The sequence below is a fragment of the Carlito syrichta genome, unplaced genomic scaffold (assembly GCF_000164805.1).
Source record: "Carlito syrichta isolate Samal-C Ts95f unplaced genomic scaffold, Tarsius_syrichta-2.0.1 Scaffold315844, whole genome shotgun sequence".
Taxonomy (NCBI): Eukaryota; Metazoa; Chordata; class Mammalia; order Primates; family Tarsiidae; genus Carlito; species Carlito syrichta.
This window is the reverse complement of record NW_007259940.1, coordinates 304,775-324,516: the sequence shown is the minus strand read 5'-3', so window position 1 is coordinate 324,516 and position 19,742 is coordinate 304,775. Positions and strand designations below refer to the sequence as shown.

General features: G+C 34.1%; 1 protein-coding gene across 4 annotated transcripts; it reads left to right on the top strand.

Annotated features, from left to right (window-relative positions):
• Window positions 1-653: 653 nt before the first annotated feature.
• On the top strand, window positions 654-17,777 carry LOC103276019 (UDP-glucuronosyltransferase 2B17-like). Of its 4 annotated transcripts, none has more exons than XM_008073440.1 (6): window positions 654-1,116; window positions 3,012-3,160; window positions 9,565-9,696; window positions 11,578-11,665; window positions 12,553-12,772; window positions 17,498-17,777. In XM_008073440.1, exons 1-6 carry the CDS (start codon window positions 654-656, stop codon window positions 17,775-17,777), a joined length of 1,332 nt encoding a protein of 443 aa, XP_008071631.1. The 4 variants fall into 4 exon arrangements, with proteins under 4 accessions (XP_008071631.1, XP_008071630.1, XP_021562339.1 ...); XM_008073439.1 differs by having other exon boundaries at window positions 654-1,377; XM_021706664.1 differs by lacking the exon at window positions 12,553-12,772 and having other exon boundaries at window positions 654-1,377; window positions 17,498-17,517.
• The last annotated feature ends 1,965 nt before the right edge of the window (window positions 17,778-19,742 follow it).

Here is a 19,742-nt window from a genome sequence, read left to right as displayed (position 1 = left end):
CCAGGGGAGGGGGGCACATCTCATCAACAGGTACCTGCATAATGAACATTTGTATATCTAACCCTGAATTGTACCCCACATATTTAAAATTAAAAGATAAAAAAAAAAGAAAATAGGTTAGTGTTTGCCTAGAGTGGGGTGGATGTAGAAAAAAGGGTTAGGAGATAAAAACTAAAGTGTACAGGGTTTTGAGAGGAGAGACTAAACAGATTGTTGTAATGCTGTGCATATACAAAGAAAACTGAATTTTAGACACCAATTGGTAAACATATTACATATGAATTATACGTCAACAAAGCTTTAGAGTAAAAATCCCTTGAACCAGGATATTCAAGAAATACTAATTCAGCTGAAAAGTCACAAAAGACCAGTGTCTTATCTTTGCAAGATTATGTTAGCTAAATGATAGCATCCATAAACATAATAGGAACATTAAACATAACTGTGTAAACAGTAGGTCATCTAACTTCTGTTTCTCTCCTAGCCATCCACCTTATCACAGTGTGTGCAATGAACTTACTTCAAAGTTTAACAGTTATATTTTAACTTGATTGATTTAACTTTAACTATAAGAAGAAGAAATAGGAAAAAAAGAAGACAAAAACTGCAGAACAAAGAAGAAGCTGGAAAGGAAGCCTTTGTGCAGCACCAGGATGTCTATGAAATGGACTTCAGCTCTTCTGCTGATACAGATGAGTTGTTACCTCAGGTCTGGGGGTTGCAGAAAGGTGCTGGTGTGGCCTGCAGAATACAGTCATTGGTTGAATATGAAGGCAATCCTGAATGAACTCGTCCAGAGAGGTCATGAGGTGACTGTATTGACATCTTCAGCTTCCATCCTTGTTGACCCCAGTATATCATCCTCTATTAAATTTGAAGTTTATCCTACATCTTTAACTAAAGATGATTTTGAGAATGTTTTTGGGAAATTGGTAGATACATGGATGTATGATCTTCCAAAATATAGCTTTCTGACATACTTTTCAAAAGTACAAGAAATGTTGTGGAAATATTTTGAATGTATTAGAAATCTCTGTAAAGATGTTGTTTTGAACAAGAAACTTATGGCTAAACTACAAACATCAGAGTTTGATGTCATTCTTGCTGATCCCGCTGGTCCTGGTGGAGAGCTGCTGGCTGAAGTGCTTAAAATACCCTTTGTGTACAGTTTTCGCTTCTCTCCTGGCTACATATTTGAAAAGGATAGTAAAGGATTTCTGTTCCCTCCTTCCTATGTGCCTGTTGTTCTGTCAGAATTAAGGGATCAAATGACATTTACGGAGAGGATACAAAATAAGTTATATATGCTTTATTTTGACTTTTGCTTTCAAATACTTGATACGAAGAAATGGAATCAGTTTTACAGTGAAATATTAGGTAAGTCATATTTTCAATTGGTGACTATTAAGTCCTAACCTTCCATGTGTTTTTATGGTGAAATTATATAAATATAAAGTCAGAGGAGTGAGATTTTTTTTTTGAGTTGGAGTCTCACTCAGTCGCCCATACTGGAGTGCAGTGTCCGCTCCCGGCCACCGCAGCCTCGCCTGCTGGGCTCCGGTGATCCTTCCGCCTCAGCCTTCCGAGAAGCCAGAATTACAGGCATGCGCTGCCACACCCGGCTGATTTTTTGATTTATTGTAGAGATGAGGTCTCGCTGCCCAGGCAGGTCTTGAACCCGCAGGCTCAGGCAATCCACTCACCTCAGCCTCCCAAAGGCGCGGGATTACAGGCTGAGCCACCGAGCCAGGCTGAGTGAGATTTTTTTAAGTGATATGATGAAATAAAAATATATGATGATCTATCAATCTCACAAATAGTATGGAAAACTGACATAGGAGTAGTTAGAATCTTGTGGTTATCATTCATACAGGACAATCAAGGAAGTCATAAATCTGAAAATTGAAGCATTTGTGATTTTTAAACAATAATATCCATTGTACTATGCTTTTTATTTTTAAGAATGTCAATAGGCATATCAAGAAACATCTTGAAGAAAGCAGACATATTTGTTTAAAAGTTGCACATATTTCTGGCACAATTTTTATGATAACATTGAGTTGTTTCTCCTTGTGTAACTCAGTCTCCCCATTTAGAAATTTAAAATTTTTTTCCTTAGCCAGAAAGAGTTCTTCTCATTTAAGAGATATGGTAGCTTTATTCTAGAAACAAAAATCTAAAATAATTTGAAGGCAAATCTTCTACATTATTTGACAAAGGGCTTGAAATTATTTAAGGACTAAATTCTTGTTGAAATGTGAAAAATCTAAGTTCTGTATATGTATTTTATTAAACTATCTCTTCATTAAGGAAAATACGATCCAAATTAAGGGGGAGTAAAAAATCTCTGTTTCAATAACTTCTGAAATTTTTTGAGCTATCATTTGTGAATATATTTATTTTTTAAAACTAATATAAATGTAATCTTAACATAAAACAAAAGCAGTGGTAGGTGAAAGGATTTCAACCATACTCTAAAAACTTTTACCATAATAGCAACAACTTCATAATGCTTTGATACTTGCAGAACTAAGTATCAAAGGACTAGTTTATTACATTCTAGAAACTTTCTCTGAGAAAACTATTTTAATGGTTATGGTTAGATTAATTGTTTGTGAAGCTCAAAGATGTGATTAAATGTATACTTGTAACTATTGCAGCTTTAGAGAGGAATCAAATACATGTTTAACAAAACAGTGGCACATATAATAATTACTTCTAATTGTAAATATACTTGTGTGACGTTAGAGGCAAAATGTCTTTACAATTTTATTAACACTTTGCCTTTCATATATATTCACGTTAACAGCAATACATGAAAATTATATTATGCTTATGTACAAACATACATATATTGTTCATTCAAAGCACAGATGCCACATGTCTTTAGCTACATTATTTCAAATCTTTTCAGGAAAATACCTGTATATTTATGTGACAACTTTTCTAGTGTCATCCACCATTTGCTTTTTTTTTTTTTTTAACTTTTGGCTGCTTTTTTTTTTCTTCAGGAAGACCTACTACATTATCTGAAACAATGGGGAAAGCTGAAATGTGGCTAATTCCAACCTATTGGGATTTTGAATTTCCTCTCCCATTCTTACCAAATGTTGATTTTGTCGGAGGACTTCACTGTAAGCCTACCAAAGCTCTACCAAAGGTAAACATACTTTTGGTTTTCTTCTCTTTGCTTTGCATTTTCGGAAGAAATGACTGTTTTTCAGTCAGAGTGTTTGATTCACAGTGAAACATAGGAGTCAAGTAAAATGACCTGCCATTAGTAACTCATATATTTGTATACTATCACAAATATTTGAATTTCATGATGCTTATAGCATAAAGAGGGATACCAAGGAGACTCAAGAACTGGAAAAAAACACTGGTCAGTACTGGATTTTCAGAAAAACAAATTAAGCATAGTTTCTGACCCTACACAACCTACATTCCACTATGAAAGACAAAATAAAGCTTTGGCCCCCTCTCTTACCTTGTGAAGGTGAATCTTCTTTCTCTCTCTCTAATTTACTTTCTAAATAAACAATATTTTCCAATCTGTAAAAAAAGATAGAATAGAAGCATGCACCAAAAAAATAGTCTGAAAAGTACTATAAGTAAAGACCACAATGATAAATTATATCCAGAACAGATTCCAAAGTCATTCATAATAGAGTGAACCCTGAACAATATGTAGAAATAGGTGAAAAGATGAGGGAGTAAAGAACATACAATAAAACAAGCGAGTAGAGAATTAAGAACGTGTCCTAAGACTCCATGTTTAGTTTGCAGGAAAAGGCTGAATATAGAGGGAGATGATGCTGGAAAGGTAAGTAGAAACTAATTATTACAAGGAGTTTGGGCATATATTAAAAGCATTGGGAAGGTGTTTAATAGACAATAAATGGAGACATATGATCAGATTTTCTTGATTTAAAAAAAAAACTCCCAAGAATCAACATGTTAGATATATTGAATTGTAGAAGGGCAAGATTGGAAAGATTAGACAGTTTAGAAATTTTGCATAAGTTCAGGCAACAAATGGTGGAAAGTGGAATAGAATGTTGATAGAGAAAACTGCGCCTACTTTTACCATAATAGCAACAACTTCATAATGCTTTGTGTGGAAAGAAAATTTAACACACCTGAAACAGGTAATATGTTTCTGACACACAGTGACCCAGAAATATTATTAATATCATAATCATTTTTATTAGTAATGTTTTCAAATAAGTAACACATATCAGCCATTTGAGAAGAATTATTCATTTACTAGGGACTGGTTTGCCAACATTTCAAGATTGTATTCTCTAGCAAGTCCTTGATAAAATACCCTGAGGACTTGTTTAAATGTAGATGTTTAAATTTTGTCGGTAAGATTAGCAACTTGAAATGTTATAAATTTATTGAAAGTGATGAAGTTCTTCCCCAGTATTCTAGTTTAAAAAGAAAAACATTCCTCAACAACATAAATGCGTGCCCCCGAGATATTTCCAGGCAAACCCAATGATTACTTGCTTTTATTGCAGTATGTAAACCATTAGTCCCTGATCTCAGAGTTTTACTTCTTAGACCATAAAAGGGATGATTTATCTTATCAGGAAATATGTTTTCTGCCTAAGGCAAAGTCTATAGTACACCTCATTAAAGCTAACTTGGAGAACTTGGTCTCAATCTTATAACTGCCTAACATACAAGCACACAAAAATGTACCTGCATATATAATAAAAACTAAATAATTTCTACCACTTGTAACTAAAACAGCTCATAGGGTCTAATTACAAAAGAATTGTATCACCATGTCAGTATATAGGATGATATGCATTCAGAAGGAATACAAGAACCTAACATATTTTAATTTAATATCATACTTTTAAAATGACATAAGTAGGAATCTTTCCTACATTATTGAAAAAAAAATTCCAAAGAACTCATCTATCTTTTTGTTAGCAGTAGCATAAAACAAGTTTTCTTCAAGAGATAAAATCCAATGTTTGCATTGAATACAAATTGTTTAGTGTGTTTACATATAATAACTTTTATAAACTATAAAAGCAGAGGTTAGATTAATGAAAATTATATGCAATTGATCCCTATTCTCAAACAAGCTTCCCCTTCATATTAAAGGAAGCTATAAGACTACTGGGAGTGAAAACAAAGTAGACAGTGAAAGAAGACAGGAAAAATGACTAATAGCAGAGTAGGAATATTTACTTTATTGGTTGTTGTTATTAACTTACAAAAGGAAAATCTGAATCCAAGTCAATGATTACAAAATCTCTCCTCTCTTTATTTTGTAAAATAAATGCTACCTCAAATTTCTTTCCTTTCCATTAAGTATTAGATTCTCAGATGATGTCTATATATTTTCAAAGAAAAAATACTTTGAAAAATGTATCATGTGTTTTAAAACCATGTAGCAATTGCTTTCATAACACATCCATATGCATCTATACAGACAGAGAGAAAAATAAATCAAGATGGAAAGATTCAATATCTGTGGAATATATTCATAAAATGAACATTGCAATAATTCAAATATATTTTTAAATTATTATACATTTGTATCAAATACCATATATTAATAAATGATTATAAACTTTTACTATCACAGTCATATTGTGAAAAAATGTTGAATTACACTGTCATCCATAATGCAATTTAGTTGAAAACTGAGGTACAAAATAAGGAATAGGACAAGATCACAATTTCTTGTGGAACAAAAGCATATATATATATGGATTAAAATATCTAAATAGGTCACATGTTTACATTGAGTTATATAAATAAAATAAAAACAAATAAAAGCACATTCATTTTATATCAGGAAATTCTCTAGGCAGAAAATATATGAGAAAAGTATTTCTTTCTTTTTTTTTTTTTGAGTCGGAATCTCACTGTGTTGCCCAGCTTGGAGTGCGGTAGCATGCTGCTCATAGCCGCCACAGTCTCAACCTGCTGAGCTCAGGCGATCCTTCTGCCTCAGTCTTCCAAGTAGCTGGAACTACAGGCACGTGCCACCGTGCCTAGCTAATTTTTTTATTTATTGTAGAGACAAGGTCTCACCAAGTTGCGCAGGCTGGTCTCGAACCTGTGGACTCAGGCAATCCTCTCACTTCAGCCTCCCAAAGTGCTGGGATAACAGGCCTGAGCCACCACACTTGGCCTATTCCCTTTTTAAAAATTTACATACTTTTACAAAATTTCTCCCTCTGATCTTGTATAATTTTCATAAGACATCACAGAACAAGATCAGTAATACATCTGTAAAAATAGAGCACATTACTTCAATGCTAGGTGAATGGAGAATACTCTGGGCAACAAGCTAGCGTGATACAACATTAAACACAAGTTACATTAATGTGGCTGCAGGCAATGGTAATTACACAAACTACCTGGATACCTGATGTACTACCTGAAAAAGTAATGCAACGACTCTAACATAAAACGTGATACCATAGATTCAAATTGCGTTTTTGAAAAATACTTGGCAATATGTGCTGTGCATGGTCAAAGTATAATTTTTTTTTATTTCAATAATAGTTTTAAACCAAAGTTTTATCCTAGTGGTTAGAATCTGAAATTATACTTGTTATTTTGAAAAGAATTGGTCATTGTTGTATAGTAAGAAAAATAAATAATAAATAAAAACAAAAGTAATAATAATGCAAAGAGGGCTATGCTAATTTGATATTATTTTCAGAAAAGCTTTGTCTCTATATATTTTACTTTCTTGGAATGAATACATTGATCAATATGGAATACAATCCCTCAGTGCTTATATTCAAGAAACGGCCGCATTAAAAGAATTCTATAAAAATAACTTTTTGAAATCAACACAAGTCTTCTGCTGGAACTACAATGACATAGAATTGAAGTCAAGTGACATCAACTTCCGAGACTCTATATTAGTAATTACAAATTATAAATGAAAAGTCTGAGTATAATATTTTCTAGCATTATCTTCTTTGACTACAGTGTAATAGTACTTTCATTGTTTTTATCACATACATATATACATGTATACATGGGCACACATATTCACATTTAACACAAATATGGACAATAGAGGCCATTTTTCTTATTATAAATCTCCTTCGTAAGAAACTGATTTATTATATCAGCTTAAACACATTCATTACTGCAAAAAAGTTTGATAATACTTGATTTTCTAGCCTTACTTTATTGTAGCAATGTTTTCAATAGTATTTGCTGCTTGACTACCTTTTTGTGATGGTGCAAAATTTCTTCACAGGAAATGGAAGACTTTGTCCAGAGTTCTGGAGAAAATGGTATTGTTGTGTTTTCTCTGGGGTCAATGGTCAGTGACCTCACAGAAGAAAGGGCCAAAGAGGTGATTAAATGTATACTTGTAACTATTGCAGCTTAGAGAGTAAACAAATGCATGTTTAACAAAGCAGTGGCATACATAATAATTACTTCTAATTGTAAATATACTAATGTGACATTAGAGGCAACATTTCTTTACAATTTTATTAACACTTTGCCTTTCCTATATATTCAGGTTAACAGCAGTACATAAAAATTATATTAAGCTTATGTACAAATACATATAATGTACTATCAAAGCATAGATGCTGCATATGTCTTTAGCTACATTATTTCAAATCTTTTCAGGAAAATACCTGTATATTTATATGACAACTTTCTTGGGTGATCCACAATTTGCTTTTTTTTTATTTAACTTTTGGCTGCTTTTTTTTTCTCCAGGAAGTCCTACTACATTATCTGAAACAATGGGGAAAGCTGAAATGTGGCTAACTCAAACCTATTGGGATTTTGAATTTCCTCGCCCATTCTTACCAAATGTTGATTTTGTCGGAGGACTTCACTGTAAGTCTGCCAAAGTCCTACCAAAGGTAAACACGCTGTTGGTTTTCTTATCTTTGCTTTTCATTTTTTGGAAGAAATTACTCTGTGTTTTTATTCAGAGTGTTTGATTTACAGTGAAATAAAGGAGTCAAGTAAAATGACTTGCCATTAGTAACTCATATATTTGTATACTATCACAAATATTTGAATTTCATGATGCTTACAGCATAAAGAGGGATACCAAGGAGACTCAAGAACTGGAAAAAACCACTGGTCAGTATTGAATTTTCAGAAAAACAAATTAAGCATAGTTTCTGACCCCACACACTCTAAGTGTTTCTAAGTATTTCTTTCTGGTTTTTTTTTTAATCGGAATCTCACTGTGTTGCCCAGCCTGGAGTGCAGTACCATGCTGCTCATAACCACCACAGTCTCGACCTCTGAGTTCAGGCGATCCTTCTGCCTCAGTCTTCCAAGTAGCTGGAACTACAGTCACATGCCACCATGTCTGGCTAATTTTTTGATTTATTGTAGAGACAAGGTCTCACCAAGTTGCCCAGGCTGGTCTCGAACCTGTGAACTCAGGCAATCCTCTCACCTCAGCCTCCCAAAGTGCTGGGATTACAGGCCTGAGCCACCACACTTGGCCTATTTCCTTTTTAAAAATTTACATACTTTTACAAAATTTCTCCCCCTGATCTTGTATAATTTTCATAAGATATCACAGAACAAGATCAGTAATACCTCTGTAAAAACAGAGCACATTAATTCAATACTAGGTGGATGGAGAATACTCTGGGCAACAAGCCAGTGTGATACAACATTAAACACAAGTTACATTAATGTGGCTGCATGCATGGTTATTACAAAAACTACCTGGATACCCGATGTACTACCTGAAATAGTAATGCAAAGGCTCTCACATAAAATGTGATGTCATAGGTTCAAATTGCGTTTTTGAAAAATACTTGGCAATATATGCTGTGCATGCTCAAAGTATAATTTTTTTTTATTTCAATAATAGCTTTAAAGCATAGTTTTATCCTACTGGTTAGAATCTGAAATTATACTTGTTATTTTGAAAAGAATTGGTCATTGTTTTATAGTAAGAAAAATAAATAATAAATAAAAACAAAAGTTATAATAATGAAAAGCGGGGTATGCAGATTTGATATTATTTTCAGAAAAGTTATGTCTCTACATATCTTACTTTCTTGGGGTGAATACATTGATCAATGTAGAACACAATTCCTCAGTGCTTATATTCAGGAAATGACTCAATTGTTCCACATTAAAAGAATTCTATAAAAATAACTTCTTGAAATCAACACAAGTCTTCTGGTAGAACTACAATGACATAGAATTAAAGTCAAGTGACACCAACTTCCAAGACCCTATATGAGTAACTATAAATTACAAATGAAAAGTCTGAGTATAATATTTTCTAGCATTATCTTCTTTGACTACAGTGTAATAGCACTTTCATTTATTCTATCACATACATATATACACGGGCGCACACACATTTAACACAAATATAGACAATAGAGGTCATTTATCTCTTATTACACATCTCCTTCCTAAGAAACTGATTTATTATATCATCTTAAACCCATTCATTACTGCAAAAAAGTTTTGATAATACTTGATTTTCTAGCCTTACTTTATTGTAGCAATGTTTTCAATAGTGTTTGCTGCTTGAATACCTTTTTGTGATGGTGCAAAATTTCTTCACAGGAAATGGAAGACTTTGTCCAGAGTTCTGGAGAAAATGGTATTGTTGTGTTTTCTCTGGGGTCAATGGTCAGTGGCCTCACAGAAGAAAGGGCCAATGTGATTGCTTCAACCCTTGCCCAGCTCCCACAAAAGGTTAGATAAAGTGCCTCAGTGGTGGACAGCTAATAAATACATATGTTAAACTCCTTATAAAGAATCCAGTTATAATAATTTTCTGCCAAAATGTTAACTTATAGGATCGCTCTAATTATCTTAGATACCAGTTCAAAATCAAAAATATATACATAAGATGCTAAAATAGTAAAGGGGGGCTTGAGTTATTATCACTTTGGCATTAATATTGTTATCAGAAAGAAATATGCTTAGGAAATGCAGGTGAAGTTTGGGTATTACCATGGCATTCCAGGCAGGTCCACAGAAATCACCAAGTTCTGCCCTGTTGATTGCTTCCTTTGCCTACAGGTTTTCTGAGGACACTGTGCACACAATAGACATTATCAGAGGAGTTAAACTTTAATGAATAACTGCACTAGCACAATAACAAGTGGGTATTGAAGTCTCAAGTCCATCACGCAGTTTAGGCTTGTCGTGTAACCTAGCTTCCTGTACTTCCTGTACTTTTTGGAATAGGTCTATATGGTATGCTGTCTAGGATGCTATTCAGACGAGATGACCTGAGCTGACAAACCACCAGTCCATGTATCCACCTAGGTAAATGGATTTAGTGAATGAGCAAGACTTTCCTGCCCTGCTGTGTTGGACCCTGTTAATGTCTTAAGCATAAAGATATCATAGAAAGGATGGAGATCAAATCCCACGCTTAATGTAGACTTTGCACATGTTGTGATGCCACGAGGACTCTGCTCTAACCATTAGATGAACACTTTCTCCTTATTGAGGAGGAAAAGGTTATAAGGAGTCAAGCAAAGGAAACCAGACATAGGGAAAGTGTCAGATGCACCCTTTCAAAAAATATAGTAGGAATTTACTTTTGAATAGAATACATCTGCTGGTTTTGTGTATTTGTGAATTACTTTTTTATTTCCTAACACAGTCTTCTTCTAAAAACCTATGCTAATGTTTTTCTGAAAACTCAAAGCCACTCTACACACAGAGAAAATACAAGGCAAACACTTTTAAATTATGCTCCTATTTATAAAGATTGCTTGGGAATTCTAAAATAAGTATCTTATTCTGGTACTGTGCATGACAATGACTGGGATATACTGAATCATATTAAAAATGCTGGCAATGCTTTGTACTTAATCATCTAAGTGGTAATGATCAAGTAGGTAGTATTTAGGAAAATACCATTTATCCTTTTTCAACAACTGACTCGTTAAACATGCATTGCCAACTGGCTCTTTTTTCCTACATGGAAAGAATTTCCAGTACTTTGATAATACTTGGATTCCATTCAACAGTTTTGAAATTTGTCTTGAAAGTACCACTTAACAATATGTAATATAAGAAGTTGTGCATACTACCTGTGCGGCATTGATTTACTTCTCACAAGTAGTTGAGTTATTTCTTGTAAATCAAAAAATGTCAGACTCTCATAAAATAACTGATAGATTAATAGATATAAGTAAACTCTGTATAGCACTCAAGAGGATATAAATTAACATTAACTTTGGAATGTTACAACTAGTACACCATACACAAAATAAATTTACAGGTCACTACTACTTTGATACTGTATTATAATGACTGCTTAACAATTTCTTAAATGCTTAATATTTTATTGATAATCTCATTTTTCTAAGCTACTGTTTTGAAAGAGATAATTTCCTTATATGACAATCTGACTATAAAAGTTAGCACATGAAATGTGAATATTCTCCTTAACTCAGACTTGTAGTAGTTCTCATTAATTGACATCTCTTGTTCTCATTTCTACATCTTATATATATGGAGTTTAACTAGATAACTGTTTATCCTTTTGGGGGTTCTAACACATTATAATGTTGGAGCTCCAGTCATGAAAAGACTTTTTTTTTTTTACCCTAACAGGTACTATGGAGATTTAATGGCAAGAAACCACATATTTTAGGACCCAATATTCGACTGTACAAGTGTATACCCCAGAATGACCTTCTCGGTAAGACTCAACAGAGCAAATACTGAATATCAGTAATAGCCAGTTAGAGTGATAGTTTAACAGAAAACAGGATTACTGAACATGTATTATTGAAAACAAAAACAAAACCTAACTAGTTCGCATTTATTTTCCAGTACTAAGGGAAAAAAGATGAAATATGCCAGTAGGTATTTTATTATATACACTATTAATATATTCTATTATCATAATCAAAGTATGTTCATTTCAGGTGAAAATTTCTCTCATAGAGAGTTTTTCAGCAACTGCTTTGGTTGTCTCTCTGTCCCTTATGTCTACAAACCTACACCTGCCCTTTCTTCTAACTATACTATCTCTATTTAATGCCACTAAAAGTGGCAGTTGTCTTATCTTGCCAGTGATTCAGTATTTTTTATGGAAAGAAATCTACAAACTTTATCATGATGTGGTGATACACTTTTTAATAAAGTATAGCCTGTTCTTTCTCTGGTTTCAGCACCACTAACACCTCACTCTGCTGCCCACGATATCTAACATGTTAGATTCAGTGTCTGCATCATTAAGAGAACATGATTTACATAGCCAACGTTTTTCTTTTCCTTTTTAAAAAAATTTTATTTTCTTTATCTAAAATGTTTCTTTTTGTTTTTTTCCACCTGGTAATCTTATATCCATTATTCCAGTATGAAGTGACACACACCAACTCTTCCATGGAGGCTTCACTTCCCTTTTAATAGAAATCTTTGCTTCTGCTTCTGAAATCTGAAAACACTTTTAATGCAATTTCATGAATATAATCATCTGTTCTCTATAAAGTACTGCTTCTTTCAGTGTATTATATTGTATATTTCTAATTTTATTTATAAGACTTATAATGAATAATTTAGCTAAAATTCATCCAATCCTAGGTCACCCCAAAACCAGAGCTTTTCTAACTCATAGTGGAACAAGTGGCATCTACGAGGCTATCTACCATGGGAGCCCTGTGGTGGGCATCCCTTTGTTTGCGGATCAACCTGATAACATTGCTCACATGGTGATCAAAGGAGTAGCACTTAGAGTGGACTTTAACACCATGTCAAGTACAGATTTGCTTAATGCATTGAAGACAGTCATCAATGACCCTATGTGAGTATGACAATTATTTTAGTAGGTGGTATTTATAGGTAGATTCTCTTGTCAACAGTGAATGTAAGTTTCATCTGCTTTTTAAGAGCCTATTTTTTCTCTTTATTTCAATAGCTTTAGTTGGTACAAATAGTTTTTGGTTACATGGACTCATTTTATAGTGGCAAAAAAGTCTGTAGTTCAAGAGTGCCCACACTTGCATCTGTGCACATTGTACACAATACGTGATTATTAATCCCTTGATTTTTCTCCCCCTCCCCCTTGAGTCTTCAGTGAACATGATATGATTCTCTGTGCCTTGGCAGATCCTTAGTTTGGAATCCACTTATTAGTGGGGATGTGTTGTGTTTGGTTTTCTGCAACTGTGTTATTTCACTTAGGATGATGGTCTCCAACTCCAACCAAGTTGCTGCAAAAGGCATTAATTCATTTTTATAATGAGTGAATAGTATTTCATGGCATATTCATTTCACATTTTTATTTTAATTGATCTGTTGATGTGCAGTTAGGTTGATTGTGCCTCTTTGTAATTGTGAATTTTACTGTGATTAACATGTGAGTGTAAGTGTCTTTTTTGTGTAACAACCTCCATTCCTTTGGGTAGATACCTCATAGTGGTATTGCTGGATCAGATGGTGGATCGACTTTTACTGCTTTGAGAAATTTTCATACTGATTTCCATAGATATTGTGCTAATTTACACTCCCACCAACAGTGTTTAAGTGCTCCGTTTTCCCTGCATCTACACCAGAATCATGTGTTTGTTTGTTTTAATTTTTTAGCAATGGCCATTCTGACTGGTGAAAGGTAATATCTCATGGTGGTTTTAAATTGCAATTTTCTAATGATTAGGGATGCTGTGAATTTTTTTTGTATGTTTGTTGGTTATTTGTATATCTCGTTTTAGTTGATGCTGTTTGTGTCCTGTGTCCACTTTTTAGTGGGGTCACTTCCTTTTTTACGCTGATTTGTTAGAGTTTTTTGTAGATCTTGGATATTAGTTCTTTATCAGATGTATCGTTTGCAAATATATTTTCCCATTGTGTAGATTGTCTATTTATTGATTATTTCTTCTGCTGTGTAAAAGCTATTTAGTTTAATTAAGTCCCATTTACTTATTTTTGTTTTTGTTGCATTCAGTTTTGTGTATTTAACCACAAATCCTTTACCTAGGTCAAAGTTCAGAAAAGTTTTTCTTATAGTATTTTTATGAATTTATATCTGGTAATTAGGTCTTTAATATATCATGGGATAATTTTTGTATACAGTGAGAGATAGAACTCAAGTCTCATTTTTCTGCATATAGCTATACATTCTCCCCAGCATCACTTGTTGGTTAGGGTGTCCTTTCCCCCAGTGTAAATTTTTGTCTGCTTTACAAAGATCATTTTGGTCAAAGGTATTTGGGTTTATTTCTAGGATACTCTATTCTGTTCCATTAGTCCACATGTCTACTCTTGTACCAGTGCCATGCCGTTTGGTTATTACAACCTGATAGTATAATTTGAAGTGAGGTATTGTGATGTGTAAAGTTTTATTCTTTTTGCTCAGATTTACTTTGACTTTTCTGGATTTTTTTTGGTTCCATATAAATTTTAGAATTGTATCCTCTTAATCTGTGAAAAATGATGTTGATAGTTTAATAGAGATTGTGCTGAATCTGTAGATAGCTTTTGGGTAATATGGTCATTTTAACAGTGTTGATTCTTCCATTCCATGAGCATGGAATATTTTTTCATTTGTTCTGTCCTCTACAATTTTGTTCCTCAGAGTTTTGTAGTTCTCCTTGTAGACAACTTTCATTTCCTTGGCTAAATACATTACATTCCCAGGTGTTTTAGCATTTGGGAGCTATCATAAGTGGAATTTAGTTCTTAATTTGATTCTCGCTTTGATCCTTTTAGTGTATAGCAGCGTTACTGATTTGTGTGTCTTGTTTTTATATTCTGAAACTTTATTTAATTCATTTATCAAGTGCAGGAGTCTTTTGGATGTATCTTTAGGATTTGATAGGTATATACTCATACTACTGGCATACAAAAATAGCTTGATTTCTTTTACCAATTTGAATACCTTTTATTTCTCTTACTTGATTGTTCGGGATGAGACTTCCAGTATTATGTTAAATAAGAGTGGCAAAAGTGAGTCTCCTTGCCTCGTTCCAGTTCTGGCAGGAATTGCATTAAACTTTTCTCCATTTAGTATAATATTGATTGTGGGCTTGTTGTGTATGATTTTTATTATTTGGAGAAATGTTCCTTCTATGCCTATTTTGCTAAAGGTTTCATGATAAAGGAATGCTAGATTTTATCAATACTTTCTCTGCAGCTAGCGAAATGCTCATTTTCTTTTTGTTTTTAATTCTGTCAATGTGGTAAATCATGTTTTTTGATTTGCATACTTTTAACCACTTTGCATTCCTGAAATCATGGTGAATAATATTTCTTTCATGTGCTGTTGAATTATGTTTGTTTACTATTTTGTTGAGTATTTGTGTTGTTCATCAGGGATATTGGCCTCCTGTTTGTTTTTGTTTGTTTGTTTTTTTGCTGTTGGTGTCTTTTTTCTTTTTTAATGTGTGTATTCTCCTGGCTTCGGTATAAGGGTGATACTGGCTTCATGTGATTAGTTAGGGAGAAGCCCCTTTCCTTCTCTTCCATCTTATAGAATAGGTTCAGCAAATTTGGTAACAATTCTTCCTTGAAATTCCTGCAGAATTTGTCTGAATCATTCACGTCCTGGGATTGTTGTTGTTGTTATTTTGCTGGGAGACTTGTAATTTCCATTTCAGTCTCACTACTGTTTGTTGGTATTTTCAGTGTTTCTATTTTATTTTCATCGAAGATTAGGAAGTACTATTTCCAAGAATTTATCTATTTTCTGTATATTATCCAGTTTGCAAAGCAGTATTAATAATAATCTCTGACAATCTTTTCTGTTTCATAGTATCAGATATAATATTACTGTTTTCATTTCTGATTGAACTAATTTGAATCTTCTTTCTTCACTTTTTAATTAATGTAACTAGTGGTCTATTCATCTTGTTTATTTTTTAAATTGATCCTTTGTATAGCTTTTTTTTTTTTGCTTTCTATTTTATTTAGTACCTCATTGGTCTTTCTTATTTCTTTCCTTCTTCTAGCACTTTTAAAAAATTTTTTCTAGCTCCTCAAGGTGTGATATTGGGTTGTTGATATGTGATCATGCACTATTTTTAATGTAGTTGTAAAACTCTAAAAATTTTCCACTGAGCACTTCCTAGAGGGTTTTGATAGCTTGTTTTGTTGTTGTCATTAATTTGAAAGAATGTTTTAATTTTTATATTGATTTTATTGTTGACTCAAGATTCTGGGGCAAATTGCTCAACTTTCACATTTTTGATTGTTTTTGTTAACTCTGGGAGTTCATTTATATTTTTTATATAAGATATTTGATATAATTTCAATTTTTTAACTTACTGAGACTTTAATGTGGTCTGCATTACGATCTTTTTTTGGAGAATGTTCCATGTTTTTATGAGAAAAAATGTATATTCTGTAGTTTTGGAGTAGAATGCTTTGTAGATATCACTTAGATTTATTTGCTTCGGGTTCAATTTATCTTTAAAGTTTATTTTCTGACTTTTGCCTTGATGATCTGTTTATTGCTGTCAGTAAAGTGTTGAAGTCTCCCACTATTTTTGTATTGCTGTCAATCTCTTTTCATAAGTCTAGTAGAATTTGTTTAATGAAGTTAGCAGTTCTACTGTTAGGTGCATTTATATTGAAAATTGTTATGCATTCTTGTTAGATTTATCCTTTTATTATTGCATAATAACTGATTATCTTTTTTCATAGCTATTATTTTTAATTTGTTCCTTAATTAAAGATAAGTGTACTGAATAAAATGGTCTACAAAATGGGTGCACTAGTAGACAAGTGTACTAGTAGACAAGTGAAATCTGAGTAATAGTACATTAGTGTTTTCACAATGATTTTTAAGTTTATTTTAAATTTTGTACATTACTTAGCATATGTACACTTATTTTATGTATTTCAAACTTACGTCTTTGTGTTGAAGACAACATATTTAAAATTTTGGGGAGTCAAATGGCAAAATAAGCTCCAAACAGTAGAAAAATCCTAGAAACACTGCTATACTATGCCAGGAAAATCCTCTCATGGAGATAACATTAAAGGGGAGATCTCAGAAACAGATAAAAGAAAGCCTCAGGTTATTGTAAGGAAGAATGGTCTAAGAGAGGGTATAATGTTTCTAGAAGATAATGTTCTGGGGGTAAGTGTTAGGAGAAGTTGCCAGTGTTTTAACATGTAAAGAAGATTTGGATTTTATCTTTAATGAGATGATAAGCCCAAAGATAATCTGTCATTATCTTTGGAATTGTCATTACACAATTTCTTTAAAAAAAACCAAGATGACTATTCCCAAATTGCATTTCCACTATCTCACTTACAGCACTAAGAATAGAACATAATACTACCTCTGCTAGAAAGACATTAACTTTCTCACCTAACCTACTATTTTCATTTTTTAAGATATTTGTTAATGAGGTAATTCCAACATAAAAGTCAACTTTCTAAGATGACCAAAATTAAGATATTTGAATTCTATGACATCTACTTTGAATCATTTGTGTGAAATTTTTCAAAATTTTTTATCGTCTTGATATGCTCAGACAATGACTTATTTTTAATTTTGGTATTTTTATGGTGATATATCTTTCAGATATAAAGAGAATGCTGTGAGATTATCAAGAATTCATCATGATCAACCAGCAAAGCCCCTAGATAGAGCAGTCTTCTGGATTGAGTTTGTCATGCGCCACAAAGGAGCTAAACACCTTTGGGCTGCAGTCCATGACCTCACTTGGTTCCAGAACCACTCTTTGGATGTGATTGGGTTCCTGCTGGCCTGTGTGGCTACTGTCATATACACCATCACAAAATGTTGCCTGTTTTGTTTCCGGGAGTTTGCTAAAACAAGAAAGAAGGAGAAAAGGGAGTAGTTGTATCAAAATTCTGAAGCTGGGATACCTGATATATGAGACTCCTTCAGTTTATTCTAGCAAGAGGTTATATGATGCAGGATTTGTTTTCTTCTGTGATGAAACATCTTTTCACATCTTACTGTGTTATGGTAAAATGTGTTTATTACAGATTTACTACTTATTTGAAAGTTAAAAAAAATTCAATGTCAAAGATCTCGAAATCAGGAAAATAAAAATAATATAGGCCACGCTCGGTGGCTGAGCCTGTAATCCCAGCACTTTGGAAGGCCGAGGTGAATGGATTGCCTGAGCCCGTGGGTTTGAGACCCTCCTGGGCAACCTGGTGAGACCTCATCTCTACAGTTAATCAAAAATTAGCCGGGTGTCGTAGCGCACGCCTGTAGTTCCGGTTACTTGGAAGGCAGAGATGGAAGGATCACTGCAGGCCAGTAGGTTGAGGCCCCGGTGGCCGGCAACTGCTATTGCACTCCAGTCTGGGCGACAGAGTGAGACTCCAACTCAAAATAATAATAATAGTAATAATAATAATAGAAATCTTATAGATTTATTGAAATTTATTACTCAAACTATCGAGTAACACCAAAAAATTAATTAGTTTAACAATGTTTCACATGCTATCAGAAACATAAGAACATTATGAAGTCCACTCACAATATCAATACTGTTTTTGCAAATATTCAGAAAACTTTTGCTTCAATTTGAACAGATTTTCTTGTTTAAATGATGCCAAAGAAATGATTAGATAACTGGGGAAAAACTCTCACTCTTCCTTTTGATATTGTGAGAAGAGTAGTACTACTTTGTTTATATGGTACATCCTGGCTGTGTCACTTTATTCCCCAAATAAACATGACACGGTGTTTCACTTTTTCCAGTTTAAGGAAAATGGATTCGAAAATCAAGACTCATACTTGGAGGAGATTCCAAGATGACAATGATTTCACTTGGAGTGTATGAGTCTCCATATTATAAATGAATGTGCATAAGGACAAATGTGTGTGGGCAAGTGGGTGGGCGAGTGTCTTGAGTGGGGATATGGGAACAAGTGGCCTGAACCCTCCTGCGGAGACGGCTGCTCCATGCACAACTATTCAGATCCCAGCATGACCCACAACCCAGAGGCAGGTACCATCTCGGTGACCCTACTTCAAAGACAGATTTGAAAAACAGCTGCTACTGGCGCTACAAGCCACCACAGACTTTGATGCCATATCGGACATTGGCATTGGGGACCACAAAGAACACACTGGAGAAACGAATTGCCAAGTCCCAACTAAGGAGGAGATGCAGAGACACCCCCACTGCCTTATCCTGGTACCTGGGTGGAGATGGACTCTTGCCTGCCCATGTGAACAGCGGACCTACTCCCTGAAACTGAGAGGTGAATTCAGCATCACTTTAAGGTTGATCACTGTCCACCCAGAAAGGATTCCCTGGGGGCAGTATCTCCAATGGGACAGGCTGGTGGGAGAGATACAGTTGTCTCATCCCCTGCACTGGAACAATTGTGAGACTAGTCTGCAATCAGAGATGAATAACTCAGCCCACAGCAGATGGTTGGGGGTGAGTTTTGAACTGATCCAACTTACTTCCCCCCCAATTCATGACGCCTGTGATGCAGATGGGAACAAACTGATAGGTGCATGCAGAGAGAGCCAACACAGGCAGATCTGTGTGTGTGTGGGCGGGAGGAGGGGAGTGGTTCATAGCCACTCCCAGACCACATGGTGAGATACGGGACAGAGTTAGAAGGCAGAGCCCCCTCTCCTCTGTATAATGTAGTGGTGCTTGTATCTGACAAGGAACCCAAAGTTTCAGACACTGCCACGAGAGGGAGATAAAGGATTACAAAAGTTGTTTTTTTGGTTATTTTTGTTCTATTCGGTATTATTTTATTATTTCTCTTTTTATTTTTCCCTTCACTCTCTATATATATTTTGCTGGATGTTTATGCATGTGTGT